We start from the raw sequence: 17,267 nt of genomic DNA on the forward strand, positions 1-17,267 counted from the left end.
TACATACGCTTTTTCTTTGATAACAATAAAATGTCATTTTTTTTATGGTGGGAGCGGCCGGGTTTTGGTGGTGTTACATCACGTGACGGTCACCGCGCCATGTTTCCATCTCCGCGTCAAGAAAACTTTTACAGGCAGAGGGAAGACCCCGGGACAGCTGTCAAGTTAGCCATAGCACATCCTCTACTTCCGGTTCAGGCCTATAAAATAAAGGTCTACTTTTTACCCAAACTGGACTTTCTCTTAGATGCAATTTAAACCAGGGGTAATTATATACCTATCTTTACACAACAATAAACGAATGTATGAATACAATGAATAGTCCGTAACAGCATGTGCAACACAAACAACTACTTGTTTTATTCTGATGGGCAGATTCCTGCATTTCCGTTGTGCGCATGTATTTTTGGCTAATTTTACGCCAATGTGAGCAATAGAGAAAAAGAGTCAAAAAAAAAAAAAGCAACAGGAACAAAGTTGTAGGACCTGCACCGCCGTGTTCACGCGTGAAATGTGTAACCACCCTTCAGCTTTCGGGACACAGCAAGTTGTAAACTATTAAGACAGCAAATGTGCTTTGCTCGGCATTGAATTGCAAAGAGGCGTCTCCTGGACCCCTTTTTTTCAAGGGAGCACGTCGTGGAGGCTGGATGCTCTTCAGGAAGGGTCTCCTCACTTTATCTGAACTTATACTCAAGCTTTGATACGGAAGGTGATCCGTGCCTTGTGGAAAATGCCTTAAACTGTTTGAACTTTTGTTCTCGGAGCCAACTTTGTCACACCTGGCCTTGTTTGTGTACACATTTTGAAGTTGTTTTGTGGGGACGCGTTTCCTGACCCCTGTGACAGACGGTGGAGGTGAGTTTGTACATTTATATTTATAAACCGTTTCGGGTTTGTTTCTTTTGATCCTTATAACACCTTGAAGAACATTATCGCCGTTGGTTTTCTCGTGGGGGGTGGGCGAGGATAAAATATTTTCCAAAAACAAAACCATGAAATGATTTATCTTGGGGGTTTTGGTGTGCACGCTGCAGTTTAATTGAAGTGGCTGCAGTCATGCCTTAGAGATGAAACATTAACTCCAACTAGGCCACTCTGACTGTGTTTGTGTTGCAGAACTTGGCAGCGTCCTAAAACGACTTAATTAAAAGTAGCGTGCCAGTCATAACCCATTTCAACCCCAAATAATCTTCTGCACTTTTCAGTCTTGATACATTAACATTTTAAAAGAGCGCAGACAGATTGTATCTCTCTTGTTTTGTTTTGCTTTGCTTTGGTCGCCACAACTACCCCTCTCTCACAGAGAGGAACTGAAATTTTAAAGACACAAATAAAGATAGTGCTGCCTTTTTTCTTGTTTATACAGCTATTTTGGGGGATTTACATCATCATCTGAGAACTTTGACTCACTATGCGCAGAAACTGTCCTCCAAATGTTCTGGGAGTGGATAGAAAACTTAACCACCAAACCCAAGTGGCATTTTCAGCATGGGGAAGGCTATTTCATATCCTGTTTGTAAATTTAAAACATCCTCATAAAATCGCATGCTTAGTTTCATTTTGCAACATGGCAACAGATTATGCATTATTGTGTTTCAGTTTTATGTAGAAAACTAAATCAGATAATTTTGTCAGAATTGAACATCAGATGAAACTACGAATGGAGTTTATTGGTGGCAAATCAAAGCTATGTGGTGACCAAAGGCAAAATGTGAATAGTGGTTGTTAAATAAACAAAACAAGCTTCAACTTTGTGCACCCTTATTTAAAGGTGAAAGTCTTTTTATTTATTTATTTATTTATTTATTTTTTCAAGAATTTTGGTTTGGTTTGCAAAAACCCACAAGATCATGGTACAGTACCTTGCAAAAGTTTTCACTCCCCTTTAAAAAATGTTTTTAAAATTTTGTCGCACTATAACCATCACCATTGTTTTACTGGGGTTTTGTGTAATAAAATTACACAGAATATCAAGTAAATGTGAAGTAGAAGGAAAAAATAAGAAGTTTTCAAAAGTGTCAGAAATCCAAAAAAGTGTGGCCTGCATTTGTATTCAGCCCCTTTTACTCTGATACCTCTCTATGAAATGCCTTCAGAAGTAACCTAATTAGTAAAATGAATCGACCTGTGTGTACTTTAATCTCAGTATGTGATCTATGAAGGGCTCAGGGTTTGTTAGAGAACAAACAGCATCATGAAGACCAAGAAACACACTAGCAGGTCAAGGATAAAATTGAATAGACGTTTAAGGTGGTAAAGTTATGTTCAATCCATCATGAGACAATGGAAACTGTACACCTAAACTGACAATCTGGAGAAGTTGCCAAGAGGCCCATAGTAACTCTGGGGGATGCTTTCTGCAATTTACCAATATCTATCAAACATCAATAGCTACCAAACATGTAGGAAAAACATTCATTTGGATGGAACCAAAATGTACCCTTGTGGCCTGCATGCATAAAAGGTGTAAAACTAACACTTTGTATCGACCACAAACACCCTCTATATTGTGAAACATGGTGGTGGCAGCATTGTGCTGTGGGGAGGCATTTTTTTAACATAGACAGGGAAGCTGGTAAGAGTTGGTTTGAAGGTGGATTGAGCCAAATACAGGGTAATCATGGAAGAAAAACATTGGTTTGCTTGTAAAAGATAACAACCCAAAACACACACTTGAGCCTTAATGGAATGGTAAACATTTAAGCATATTCATGTGTCAGAATTGCCCAGTCAGAGTCCAGACCTAGATAAAACTGAGAAACTGTCAAGAATATAAAATCAATGATAACAATCTCATTTAATCTGACAGTTTTGATCTTTTGTGCAAAAGGAATGCCTAAACATTTTGGTCTCTAGATGTGCAAAGTTGTTAGAGACATAGTCCAAACAAACAGCAAAGTGTGGTTCTACAAAGTACTGACTTACTTAGAGGAGCTCAATACAAATATACATCACACTTTTCAGGGTTTTATTTGATAAGTTGGCATGTGTCCCTCCTTTTTGCATGTGTTCACTTCTTTCTGTTGGTCTTTAACACAGAAATACACTAAAAATAACACTTTAAATGGAACAAAGGCTGCCATGTTTTATAACATTAAACCATCAGAATAAAAATAATTAAATATATCAGTCAGACTTGAGCACCTGTAGAAACTGTCTGAGACCATTTTTTTGTCTTGCAGGGGCAGAGGAAGAGCTGTTCGTTTCCAAAGAGGCTTTGAGGTGTACCACATAATTTTAACCTGTGCTAGCATTGGATTATTAATCTACAATGGCGTTGCTTGGGGACACTGCAGAAGGAGGAGTCAATGAAGAGTTTAACGAAATCATCAAGTGGAGATCTGGTATGTTTTCTAAAAAGCGGCTTCTCTTATAGTGCACCCTGCATGGATAGCCTGTAAGCACATGTGCAAGTGCAAATTCTGACAGAGCTTTCAGGCCTCCTTAGGTACACATCCCCTCATAGAATAAGGTTACATTCTGTTGTACATGCTCGAGGGTATTGACCGAAAGGAAACCCTGACAGAGCCAGAAATCCTGTTGTGCATGGTTAACCTCAGTTCCCATGGAGGCAAGGAAAAAGAGACGGGGGCAAAGCGAGCGACACAAGCGTAAAGAGAGCTGGAGACAGTTGACTGTACCGAGTTCACGGAAAGAAAGAGAGAAAGCAACAAAAAAAAAGGTGACCAATGGCAGCGGAGAAAAGTGTAGAAAAGAATGCAGGGATGGGTTTAGAGAGCCACACCCAATGATCTCTTTGTCTGTCAATGTTTTCATTCCATAGGTTTATCTTTTTTAGACACCACCCTAACAAAAAGAGAAAGGGCAATGCACAAACAAGTTGTTGTTCCGGTGGGAGGAGCGCTTTAGCTGATCATGTTGGGCGATTTAAGATTATTTACAGCAATTCCCAGTGGATAAATAATGTGTCCTTCAAAGATATAATATCTTATGTTTCTCATAAGTAACGGAGGCGGTGGTGCAAGATAATTGACTGAGAAGCACTCATTCTTCTGTACAGAACGTGTCTAGCATTCATGAAAATGCATGCATTTAAAACATGTGTACTGGGCCCTTACCTTAAATGCCAGTGCTAGGTATTTGAGCTCTTCTTTCAGCTATTATAGATGGTGCTAACACACCATGCAAACACATGTGTTTCAGGCAAATAAAGTTGCACAAGGTACATGCAGAAGCTTGAAACTTTGGATTCACTTCTTTTTACAAGTTGCATTAAGCCAATTCATATACAGATTTAAACTTAGCTTTTGGGCTCAACTATTGTTAGTGATGTTCCCTGCTATCAAGAAGGATCTGAGTTCGAATCAAGTTTGAGTTTGTATGTTCTCCATGTGTTTATGTGGGTTTTCTCTTGGTACTCCAGCTTCCACCCACTGTCCCAAAACATGCATGTGAGGTTACATGATGGCTCTAAAATGAACCAAGGTCTGAGTTGGTGGTTGTTTCAGTGATGTACTGGTGACCTGTCTGTTGTATACCCTGCCTCTCACAAATTGACTGCTGGAGATTGTCACCAACTTTGCAGCTGATAAATAGTAGATGTTAAGACAGAAGAAACACAGGATTAAGGCTGGATGCCTATGCGTGATTTTTGCAAGTGGGAAGTTGTCTGTCCAGATTCCAGATTTCATTGGTTTATGTGCATGGATTGCTCAGGAAACAATGGTGTCTGTTGTCATTCTTTTAATAGTATTAAAATATTATATGTTGGTAGGCACAGGCCTGTTATCAGGTTCAGGTTATGCCAAGGTTTTAAACGGTTAAGGTTTCAAACCTGCCGAAATGTCCCTTTAATGATATGCCAGAGACATTCCCAGACTGACAAGTCTTTTATCTAGCTGTATGGAGCATATAGTACAGCTGCACCACCCTGCCCCCACTTACTGTCATGCACTGCTGGTCAGCTGGATGAAAGAAGGCTCCTACAATTTTCCCTTGCTTCTAAGAAAGAAATATATGGTTGTTTAGAAAAAAATTCTGTAGGTCAAAAACTGGGACAGTCATGGTGTGCAAACTAAAGGAGCACTTCCCATTACTCTAGTTAAAGTAATGCTGTTGGAAAATTGTTTTTGGGAAGCAATGAGCCACTTGTCTGTCACTGCAGTCCATATCCAAGCAGATAGCCAGACTTAACCAGCTTAATTAACTAGCTAATATCAGCTTGTGTTCTTGTGTTACTTTATCTGGAGCAGAATGGCAAAAGCTACAATATTCTGTGCAAAAAGCATGTTTAATTCAAAACCATTGCTAAATTAAGTGAACTTCAAATAAATATTACACATAACATTATCATAGCTGTCATGGTCAAAATGGTTTTTTTTCTATTTAAAATAAAAGCAATTAGATCTTAGTATACATTTGTTTTAAATCTGTATAAATACACTGAAATTGTGGTAGTTTTACTCAAGGTTATAATATCATGAGAATCTCATACTAAATAGTAAAATATAGTTTCATCCAAACATTTATTATAAAAACAAGGAATATTGCTTTGACAAGTGGGATGTGTTTTGGACATGCTTTACTGGGAAGAGGCCTCGGTTCAGACTCTGGACTCGCTAGAGAGATTCTGTCATATGGATGGCTTGGGAATGATTCAGACTCCTCTGAATGAGCTAAAAGAGTTGGCTGCCAATAAGGGAGGTCTGTGGATCTCTGCTGAGGCTGTTGTCTTGTTGTCCCTACAACCTGGTTCTGGATAGGTGACAGAAGATGGATGGAAAGTTAAGTGGACAGATTGATGTGTTGACATCAATAAATCATTACAAATGGCTCAAAGTGTCAGGGTTATATAAGAGTTATGACAAGCCTATCTTGTACACAGCTGAATGGACCACCAGAGCTGACAAAGCACAAAACGGAGAGCTCTTTTGGCAAAATCTGTTCTGTATTATGTACAATTATTACCCAGAACAGCATTCACTTAAGGTACGAGATTATTTTTAGATCAATTTGATTTTGTTAGCTGTAGAAAACTTTATCCTGGTTTAAAACAAAATTACAGCTTTTACTCATTGCATTTTCCTGGAATCCATCCCCTGTACTTGCTTCACTTTGCGATCTCTCTCAGCCATTAAACATACTGGGGGAGAAGAAGAAGAAAAATCCGTGTGCCAGCTTTCCTCAACCGCCCAGCCTTGATGCGCCTTCAGAATCCCTGCCAGGAATTCCACTGAGCCGATACTCCTTGAGGAGTTTGTAATTTACAGCTCCAGTCTGCAGACCACAAGGCTTTTCTTACAAAGTTTCAGGTCACCATGGCAACTAAAAGTATTGTTAATCATTTAGTTTATACCATTGCTGGAGTGCTCTGAAACAGAATTGTGCGTTTATATTGAGGCAACCAAATTTCTTTGCTCCTGATGTTTCTTTTTTAATCTGCATGTAGTTAGTGAGACTATAGATATAGTGCATTGCAAAATAATCATAATCCTTGAACATTTCCACATTTGGTCACGTTACCTAGTGAGTTTTGTATTTATGTTTTATAGGAATATAACTTGTGCATGAATTTGAAGGTGTTCAGAGATGGCGGGAAGATGGATATAGGGAAACATATAGTAATGGTGTGAGAATACCTGTTAGAGGTTTCAAAAGACTTAAGACTGTAGCAAACGTTCACTTTCTAGCAGTACTGCTTAGCTATACACGCAGCCAGAGCTACAATAGAATGGTTTAGTCTTTTATTAGTCATGTTTTTGCTCTTATTTTGTTTTCATTTGAAGTCAATAGAAAGCGAGAGCAAAAATATCCAGCAGCATTTACTAAAATAAAGAGTTGGGCTCATCAGTTGATTAAAATGGCAAAATACAGCAATATTTTTAAAGAAAGAATGCCCCAGTTTCTTCTAGTGGATGAGAATACACAAAACAATGCAAAATTAGGAAACATATTTTTGTAGAAAATTAATCTGTAAATCAATGTAGATGCAAAACATGAAAAGCAAACTCTGTTGTTTGTTTCAGTAAGATATTGCATGCTTTAATTTATTGTTGAACAGGTAAAAATAAAAAAATCAGAACATTTGTTTATTATTTTTTGTATATAAATATATATATATATATAAAAACAAAACTGGCCCATTAGTACTCTGAACTCGGCAAATTTGGCCCGTCTGGCCAAAAGTGTGGCCACCACTGGTTTTTAGATTTATACATATTCAAGCAATAGGCTGGCCCAGTTAACATCCAGAGCTAAATCCAGTTGGTGTGGGATTGGGGTGATTAGAGTTAACCTAATTAGGGTTAACCCTAGTCACACAAATTTCAATGTCCATATGTGCAAAGCCGGTAGTGACAAACCCACCAAACATAACAGCTGTATTTGCAGCACCAGTTGGTACGGGGGGCTGAAAATATCGGCATGAAAATCTTTTAGAATTATTTTATGTGGAAAACAAAATAAAAAGTTAATGTATTCACTTCAGTTGCACACGGCTGTCGCATGACAATATGTCAATTATATTAGATTTTCGGTTTTATCATTCAGAGATTATTTGAGCTATACGTTCTCACACTTCACGTTTTCAGATCCTACTACTTTACATACCTTAAAGTCTCTAATTGCTGGTAATGAAAATGTATTCTGTATCTAAATGAAGTTGGGTTGTGGCTTTCATCCAGGGAGCTCCTTTGTGAGATAGATGTGCAGGCTACGTGCAGCTTACACATTAACTGTAAGAAGTGATTGATGGGCAGGTAGAGGAATATCTTCACAGATGGGATAACGGTCATCAGTGGACTTGTTCAGGACATTTCAGGTCCAACAAATAGCCGTTCAAAAATAAGTTTGAAAGGCTGACACCAGCTATTTTCACTAAAACTACAAACGTATGCCTTAAAATGTGTGTTTAAAGTGGTGTGTGTCTTTCAGGAAGTCAGTTTGAGAAAACTTACCTGCCAGTTGTCATTTGTTGGATCCATGTAATTCTGTCTTTCTGCTCTCCCACTGAAAATAACTGTAGTAACAAGAAACAAACATTTGCTTTTTGATGGACTGAATCTCACACTGTCTTGTGGTGCATGTGTTGGTCATTTTATCTGTGGAGTCTTTGTCTTTTAGTGTTTGTCATCCTTTTGATAAATGTGGATGGATCCTATCTAGTTCAACCATACTTTCCACCAATCAGCAACTGACCTACATGTAGCTTCATCTCTGAAATGTACGTACTATTGACTTCTGCACTACATGCTGCAGATTTCCTTGCAACTTCTCCTTCTTGTTGCCAACTTGGCTAATTCACCTGAAAGTTTATTTCGTTTAAAAAACAAAGCACCAAGAGTTGTCACAGAGGGTTTTTGTAAATGTAGTTGAATTCTGCTGAAGATTGTCAGCAGAAAAAACCATGCAACTTTTTTATTTTTCTGTATGCTTGTCTGATCTGAGAAAAGCCAACTGGCTGTCAACCTCCAAATCTAACTTGAACCATAATAACACATGCATAGTAAATGTTATTTATTTGCTTTGTTGGTTTCTGGACTTTAGACTGCCCTTGCTTCACTTCATTTGCAGAAAGTTCTTGGTTAACCTGCTACACTGGGGTTTTCCACAAGGCAGAGGGCTAAGAATGCTTACACGCACTGTTCTGCTTGGATTAACTTGGAGCCCCTTGAAGCTCTACCTGTTTATTCTGTGCATGCACTTCCCTTCTCCCTCCTAATTCCAGAGTGCAGAAAATGGCAGCTATCTTCCTATGTGACAGGAATTCTTGTTTAGCAACCTTTTACATAATATTTAAAAAATATCTAATCCTTTTATTTTGCAACCTCTTGTGTGTTGCCTGGATGTTTGTTCATGTTTTACTGTGTTGTTGTAGCTTTTCTTTATTTGCTCATCACTCTCTCATAGGTTGATTTCGGTCAGCTATGTTATGAGGATCATAATGTATGTCCAAAGACGTTTTTGAGTATGTGAAAATAAATAATTTAAAATAAACACATACAGAGCTGTGAAAAGTATTTTCAGACAAATTTAGCAGATTCCTCCAGATTTTCTTAGAATCTGCAGTTCATTTCATTAGCTATATACCCATGCATTACACTGCCAGGCCTGTAGAATCAAGGATTTACAGAAATGGAACCGGTCTGACAGGATGAAGTAGGAAAAAAGAGAAAAGCAACACCCCTTGCCCCTGAAAATTGAACAGATGAGGCAAAGTTGTTGACATCTATCAGTCTGGAAAGGTTTAAAAGTAATTTCTAAGGCTTTGGGACAATGAAGAACTAAAGTAAGAATCCTAATCCACAAATGGAGAAAACATGGAACAGGTCTGAACCTTCCCAGCAGTGGCAGCCTACCAGATTTACTCCACGATTGCATTGATGATTTCTTTAGGAGGTCAGAAAAGAACCCAGAACAACAATTAAAGCCTTTCCTCAGTTAATTTCAGTGTTTATGATTATGAGAGAGTTTAAAAAAATTAACACAGCAGCCTGTCTCACATTTGCCAAGAATGTCTTGTTAATACTGAAGACTTTTGATTAAAATAATCTATTTAAACATGGGGCAATAGTGGAAGATGTTGGATGATGTGTGTCCGGTTACATGGTGTAAAATGAACAAGGATATCGCACCGACAGTCAAACATGGTGGTGGTAGTGTGATGGTCTGGGGCTGTTTTACTTCTTCAGGACCTGGACGACCGGCTGGAATTGATGGACCCATGAATTCAGACCTTTACCAGAAAATCTTGAAGGAGAACGTCAGCCATCAGTTTGTGACCTTAAGCTTGGGTTATGCAGCAGCATATTGGTCTGCTTGGTCCCAGAACCCCCCATTATGAGTCTAAAACAATCTGCAAAGATAAGTGGACCAAAATTTCTCCACGGTGATGCACACGACTGGGAGATATTTAAATCTCTTGATGGTAGTTGTTGCTGGAAAGAATAGAATGACCTGTTATCAGGTGCAGGGGACAATCACTTTTTAGTATGACGCCAAGTTGATTTTAATAGATTTTTTTTTTACCCTCAATAAAAAAAGTCCTTTTTGTATTTATCCTAATTTTGTTTGATATAAAACTTGTTTGATCTAAATCATTATTTTGACAGAAATGCAAAAACAGAAGAAAGACCAGTGGATATTTTTCACAGTACTCCACAGTATTCCTTTTTCCCTCTTACCCTCATTAAACAGTTTGCACCTGTTTGACGTATGATGTTTTATTGTCATCTTCCTCTGCTGATCTCCAGACGGGAGTATTTGGTTCCACATTATCTCTGGGTGTGGACTGTGCTGTTGTGTCAGAAGCATTGTTGTCTCTCAGAAAGCAAGAATGTAAGCATTAACCAAACTGAAGGGTGTGATATGTCACCATACGAGCTCTGCTACTTGTCACTGTTCCCTAATGCTAGCCCTGGGCTCTTGCAAGAGGGCGTTCAGAGAAGATTTTCAACAGCTGCTTGAGTTGGTTCGCATTACTTCCTGAGAAATAATTGTTTGATGCAGCTGAGCTATCAGGATTACTGATTAATGTTGTTATTGTTATGCCATGGGGAAAAAAGTTCAAAGTCTTAAAAAACAAAAAGTGAAACTAAATAATCTATTAGCGATCTAATGGTTTTTTTTTTTTTTTTGTTCTCTGGTTTACTCTCTCTTTCTTTTACAGGCCACTGAGAGTTTTCCACTTTGAGAAATATATATATATATATATATATACACACGCATAAAAGCACAGAGGCCTGTGTGTGTGCTTTGGTCTCCAGGGTTGTCGCTGGATTTGGCTGCCTGGGAAGGGGGAGTGACTCGAGCTAGCGCTGCAAATATCCTGGCTGAAAATTTGGGAATGGAGGCTCAGGCCATAACATCTCCCCTGGGTGTGGTTGTGTGTGGGACCCTGCCTCTCTGGTCCATGGGAGAAGCTCTGTGCTGACTGTACTCCACCCTACACACATGACATTTAGAGCCTTCAGAAGAAGGCTGGGAAAGGCACTGATGATCCATTTTAAACTGGTTTTACGCACATACTAACCAGTGTTCTCTCATTATGCGTCACCTTTTCCTGCAACTTTTGGACACGTCCGTTGTGCAACTCGCCTGAATTACATTATCTTCTCAGTATGTAATCGTTTCAACAGGGAGAGAATTATTTGATTCTAGTGGGAGAACTCTGCTGTAACAAACTATTGTGTACTGATGTACCTAAACTAGGACAAATATGTTTATTTTTATTTTTAGTCAAGTATTTTTATGGATTACTAAGAAAAGTTATCAAAAAAATATAATCTCATATGTAATATAAGTAAATCCTATCTCATTGTTTCAAAGCTTTGTATTTCTGTTTTTCTAAATTTTGCCTCTGATCCAGGGTGAATTGACTCTTTTAAAAGATGAATTATGACCTCTGATTGAACTAAAATAACTTTGAACCTCCTATAGGTAGATAATATTCTTGGAGTCATAAAACCAGTTTCCCTGCTATAAATTATAAGTAGACTCCAGAAAAATACTTTAAATCTTTGGTTGTAAAAGTGGGTGGGAATTGTCCAATATAAGTTAGTCAGTTTGAAGATAGCAGTATGCAGATAGACACCACCATTTTCTTTTTACCTGGAAAAGTATGGTACATAGCCAGTAAAAGTCCAATGTTACAAAATCAGGAGTTGGGAAAATGAGCTGCACCAGATACTGACACTTGAAAGCTCACTAGATGATAACATTTTGCAAAAATACCAGATGATGTTAGTTAAAACAGACAAACAAGAGGCGTTCCGACATTTCTACTAACAATGTTTGGACTTTTTTTTATTGTTACTTTGATATTGATAGACTTATGATAAGAAAAAATAAATTCTTGCTAAATCTAATAGTAGTTTATAAGTGTTTCGTACCCCAAATATTATACCCTTTAGAATATAATGACTGGTTAGTTAGTTGGGCTGTCTGCTTGGATAAACTCTCCAGTCAGGCACTTTAGACATACTGCTCTGCTCGTAGCTTTGCCAAACGTATTATAGAAAAAGCTTTGTTACCTCAGTAAGAGTGAGAGATGATGCTGCATTAATTTACACAAAATTCAGCTGAATCAGAGATCATTTCTACACTTTTTCTGGCATCTTGTTAAAAGCACTTTAAACAGTAGGTACAACACAGTGAGTAATTTCTGCGCTTTTGGAACTGTACATTTTTAAAACCTTTGTATACATTTATATCAGTAACCAGCCAATGGCCGCTTCAGTGTTATCCTAAAGAGGAAATCCACCCACCCGCCCAACAACTCAAAGGCAGATTAAACAGCATATTGGTGAACAAAAAGACTTACAATACTTTGGAAGTTTCCTTTGGACATGAATAGTTTCTTGTGGAAATTTTATGTATTAACCTTTACGCTACACTGTAGAAGATGGCTATTTCATCAATATCCTTTTGCAAAAAATTAAGAAATATACACTCCATACTTAATAATGGGAACAGTTAATATTAAGCAGTTTTCAGCAGCTGTTACCAACATTGATGATGCCCAATGCTATCAAGAGTTTCTGCTTTGAATCTTTCTGTGTCAGATAGTTTTTGAGTTTCCTCTATGTGATTCTTGACGAATAGGAAATATGGGAGGGGTAGCTATTCTTGTTATCACTTATCAGTTTGGCCATTGAGCCAAATGAGGAGCTAACTACCGGATCTTGTGAATTATTAGGTTTGTTTTAAAAGAAATCATGATTTTCTGACACTCATTTAGGTCACAGTAAGAAGATTTTATTTAAATTTGTAAGCAGGGCACTGTTAAATTAGTTCTGTATCTAAGTTGCTTAACATTCAATATAAATCAGCGAATAGTAAAAAAAAAAGTCAAGTTAATTTGTGAATTTTATTTTATTTTTTAAGAAATGGGACTCTAAAGTAATCACAACCACACGATGCCAATGTGTTTGTTTGTGTGATGTTTTATGTCGGTGTTTAAGTGAGATCTGGTAAACTTTATTAAGCCACCCAGTCCATCTAAGAAGGGACAGACAGACAGGTTATATGCGTACAATAGATGTGGTAACAGCTAAGAACAAGCCCAGAGCATTGTGGTGTAGGAAACAGCAGAGAAGAATGCAGCATCTCACAGTTGCTTTAAAGTCTTGACTGTCAACTTTAACCTCACCCAAATCATCTCAACTTTCTGAGAAGTAACCAGACCAGATGCTTCAAATCTCATGCATAGGAAGAACCTTTAATTCAGTGATGCTCTGAAAATCAGTTGTCTTCCTTCAGACAGAAAAACAAATGTTCTCTCTCTGTGTCTGTCCCGGGTTTCCCTCAAGCTTCTCTCTCCATTTTCTCCCTCTCTGGGTGGGAGGAGAACTGTTTGTCCTGTTGCTCCTCATTGACAGAAAACATCAATGGGCAAATGGTTCCCTGCTCTGCTACAGCATCTCATTGGCTGGCTCTGAGTATCAAATGTTAGGTCATGGCTGTGACTCTATTAGATGCAATACTTCTGTAGTAACTGCTGTTTTTGGCTTGTTGCAAGTTTTACTTTCATGTAAATATTAGCTGAAAAGGTTGCTGTTGTTGCCGCCATGTCAGCCACTCTCGTCATATTTATCGGCGTTTGTTTGCTGCAACAAGGGAGTTTGAGAACTCATTTCATTTTTATGTCATTTATAGATTAAGTTGACAAATTTCTAGCTGTTTCTTGTTCTTTTTTCCTGCTTCCTTTCGAATGCTTCTGTCATTTTTAGGAGAATACGTGTGTAGTTAAATCAGACCAGTCAGCCCAGCACCCAATGTACCCACCCAGTGTACTTGATAAACTTCTTTCTCACCTCTACTTCCTCTTTGTTTTTTTTTTCTTGACTCTCTCACTCTCCCACTACCACCACCTTGGCTTCCTGTTCCGGATTAGTTGTTTTCATTTCTTTCTTGCTTTTTATGTTCTCCATTCTTTTATTTTTCGAAGATAAAGTCTATTTCCATCATGAATCTAAGTAAGCGGATGTCATGGAGAAAGCATCACTTTTTCAGAAAGAAAGGGAAGCATGAATATAGCTTCAGTCTAGGTAAGTTTGTTTTCATACTGGTGTTTGATTGTGCCGCTTTTTCGTATTTTTAGCGGTGAAAATCTCTCTTCTTGGGCTGCTGTTTTACATCAAGCATATAGAGAGTAGGCTGTCATTCGGATTCAGATATAAAATACCAGGCCCCTCAATGGCAGACATGTAATCAAACATTAAATAAATGTATTTTTGTGGTAAGAGTGGTAATCCTGAGGTAGGATTTCAGATGCTGAATCAGTTTTTGTTACAGTTTTTGGTAAAGATGCACTGATCAGATGCTGGTTTCAGTAGCATCTAATTTTTAAAGCTCTGATGAGCGAAATCCAATTTTTAAAACCTTAAAGATTTTTTCTAGCTTTCTTGCTGGGAGTGGTCATTAATTAGGGAGCAGAGATAATGCCACACCATTTACAGGTAGGCCCAGAAATATTTGGACAGTGACACAGGTTTTGTTATTTTAGCAGTTTATGAAAACATATTCTGGATACAATTATATAATCAATATGGGCTTAAAGTGCAGTCTCGGCTGTAACTTGAGAATATTCACATTCAAAGTGGAGCAAGGGTTTACAAATTATAGCTCTTTAATACGTAGCCTCTTTTTCAGGGGACCAAAAGTAATTTGATAATTGACTCAGAAGGCTGCAAAAATAAAAAAAACAAGGCTGCATGGGCTCTTCTCTTGTTAACCTGTCATCAATTAGGCAGGTCTGGAGTTAATTCCAGGTGTGGCATTTGCATTTGGAAGCTGTTGCTGTGAACACACAACATGCGGTCAAAGGAGCTCTCAATGGAGGTGAAACAGACCATCCTGAGGCTGAAAAAAAGAAGAAATCCATCAGAGAGATAGCAGAAATGTTAGGATGGCCAAATCAACATTTTGGTACATTCTGAGGAAAAAGAGTGCACTGGTGAGCTTGGGAACTCAAAAAGGCTGGACGTCCATGGAAGACAGCAGCGGTTGATGATCACAATGGTGAAGAAAAACCCCTTTACAACATCTACTCAAGTGAAGAACACTCTCCAGGAAGTAGGTGTATCAGTATCTTAAGTCTACCATAAAGAGAAGACTTCATAAGAGTAAATACAAAGGATTCACCACAAGGTCCAAGCCATTAATCAGCCTCAAAAGTAGAAAGGCCAGAAAAGAAAAAAACACCTGAAGAAGCCAGCCCAGTTCTGGAGCAGCATTTTTTGGACAGATGAGACTAAGATCAACCTGTACCAGAACGATAGGAATTGGAACAGCTCATGATCCAAAGCACACCACATCTTCTGTAAAACATGGTTGAGGCAGTGTGATGGCATGGGCATGCATGCCATCCAATGGCACTGGGTCACTTGTGTTTATTGATGATGTGACAAAAGACCGAAGTAACCGGATGAATTCCGAAGTGTATAGGGATATGCTTTCTGCTCAGATTCAGCCAAATGCAGCGTAGGTTGGTGGGCACTCTACAGTACAGATGGACAACGATCCAAAACATTTTTTTTTTAAGAGAAAGAAGTGGAATATTCTGCAATGGCCGAGTCAATCACCAGATCTTAACCCAAGCGAGCATGCATTTCACTTGCTCAAGACTAAACTTAAGGCAGAAAGACCCACAAACAAGCAACAACTGAAGACAGCTGCAGTAAAGGCCTGCCCAAGCATCACAAAGAAGGAAATCCAGCATTTGATGTCCATGGTTTGCAGACTTCAGGCAGTCATTGCCTGCAAAGAATTCCCTACAAAATATTTAAAGGTTACATTTTACTCAGAGTTATGTTTATTTGTCCAATTGCTTTTGAGCCCCTGAAATGAGGAGCGTTTGTATAAAAATAGCTACAATTCCTACACGTTTAATCATATATTTTTGTTCAACCCCTTGAATTAAATCTTAAAGTCTGCACTTCAATTCCGTTGTAGTTGTTTCATTTCAAATCCAATGTGGTGGCATGCAAAGCCCAAATCATGGAGACTGCATCACTGTCCACATATTTCTGGGCCTAACTGTTACTGTTAGAGGAGTCACTGTAAAGCAGAGTTTTACTGTCTTTAAAAATAACAAAATTAAGGCAAAAGATTATGGAGATGACATTTTAAAGTGTCATTAACATCCTGTATTAGCTATTAGTACTATTACTTAAAGGTGGTTTTCCACATCCAACTAGTTCCACGCAGATAGAGATTAAATGGTCGCTTCAGCCTTCCTGTTATATGCTAAAATCTTGCTCTCTTTCACTCTTTTGCAGCCTTAATTAACTCCAAACATGTCTCAACATGTATAAAAAGTCTTGAGTAGCTTTTTGCATCCCTGTGCTTCCTCTGGATTTATTTTAAGTATCTCACTATGGCTCATTCACGGATTAGTAAAATATTGGATGTTTTCATTTCTGCCGGTCATTTATCAGGGCTGATTAAGGGGAAAAATCCCATTCCAGTCACCAGAAAAATGTCTTTGTAAGTCTCCATATATCTTGATATTTGTTCATTTTAAATCCAGACACCCAAGACTGCTCTAGAGTGACTGGAGTGCCAACATTTTCTTTCAAATTACACTGATCTTACGCATTTTAACCACCTTCAATGTGCTGTAAGTGTCATATTATGGTTGCACATCTAAACAATACTTTCACTTACTGCCCTCTCTGTTATAGTTTAGTTTGACATGTTTTGTTTCAACTCCTCAGGTGATTAGATTTCTATCAAAGGCAGATCAGAAAGTTAAAATCTCCATTTTCATTATGGGTTTGGGATTGTTTACCCATCAGTGCCAATAGACTCTTCTCTGTCCTTCGTCTTTAGCTCGTGACGGCAGCAAATGCCAAGTTTCTGCTTTATCTGTGCATATCCTCTCTCTGTCTGTAGAATACGACTTCCCGCATGTGGCTTGCTCTGTCCTGTCCTGCTCAGCCCTGAGCCCTTTTTCCCTTTCATGGACTGTGTCCCTCTTTGCCTCCCATCTTGCTCTCTCTTTGCTGCTACTGCATTCTTCTGATCCTTACTTCTCTCTGGTCAAAGAGTGACTGATGCAGAGGAGAGTGGTGGCAAAAGTGGCAGGAGTGTCCAACTCTATTCTTGGACGCTCTCTGGTTGTGTTTTTTCTTTGTTTTTACTGATTAGTCTGCATCAGTACTGTGGTGACTTATGGACAAAGATGGCAGAGCATGGGCTCAGACTCAGAGGTAGGAACTTTTGACAGTTTTGGTGATGGCTAGTTGTACCACATGCATGATAGATTCAAACTGCAGATATCGGTGACAAATTCACACTTGTGG

The 17,267-nt window shown here is 38.4% G+C and overlaps 1 protein-coding gene across 6 annotated transcripts in view; it reads left to right on the forward strand.

Moving 5' to 3' along the window:
* Nucleotides 1-466: 466 nt before the first annotated feature.
* The window catches only part of utrn (utrophin), a 247,550-nt gene continuing 230,749 nt past the window's right edge, over nt 467-17,267 (forward strand). For 2 of the 6 annotated variants that reach the window (XM_047388068.1, XM_047388075.1), the window contains exons 1-2: nt 470-858; nt 3,186-3,347. In XM_047388068.1, the coding sequence (XP_047244024.1) occupies nt 3,275-3,347 (73 nt within the window). In that variant the 5' untranslated portion in view covers nt 470-858; nt 3,186-3,274. Of the gene's footprint in view, nt 859-3,185; nt 3,348-17,267 lie in introns of all 6 variants that reach the window. The other 4 variants (XM_047388066.1, XM_047388067.1, XM_047388070.1 and 1 more) reach the window with 3 other exon arrangements.

Source organism: Girardinichthys multiradiatus, chromosome 15 (assembly GCF_021462225.1).
Source record: "Girardinichthys multiradiatus isolate DD_20200921_A chromosome 15, DD_fGirMul_XY1, whole genome shotgun sequence".
Taxonomy (NCBI): domain Eukaryota; kingdom Metazoa; phylum Chordata; class Actinopteri; order Cyprinodontiformes; family Goodeidae; genus Girardinichthys; species Girardinichthys multiradiatus.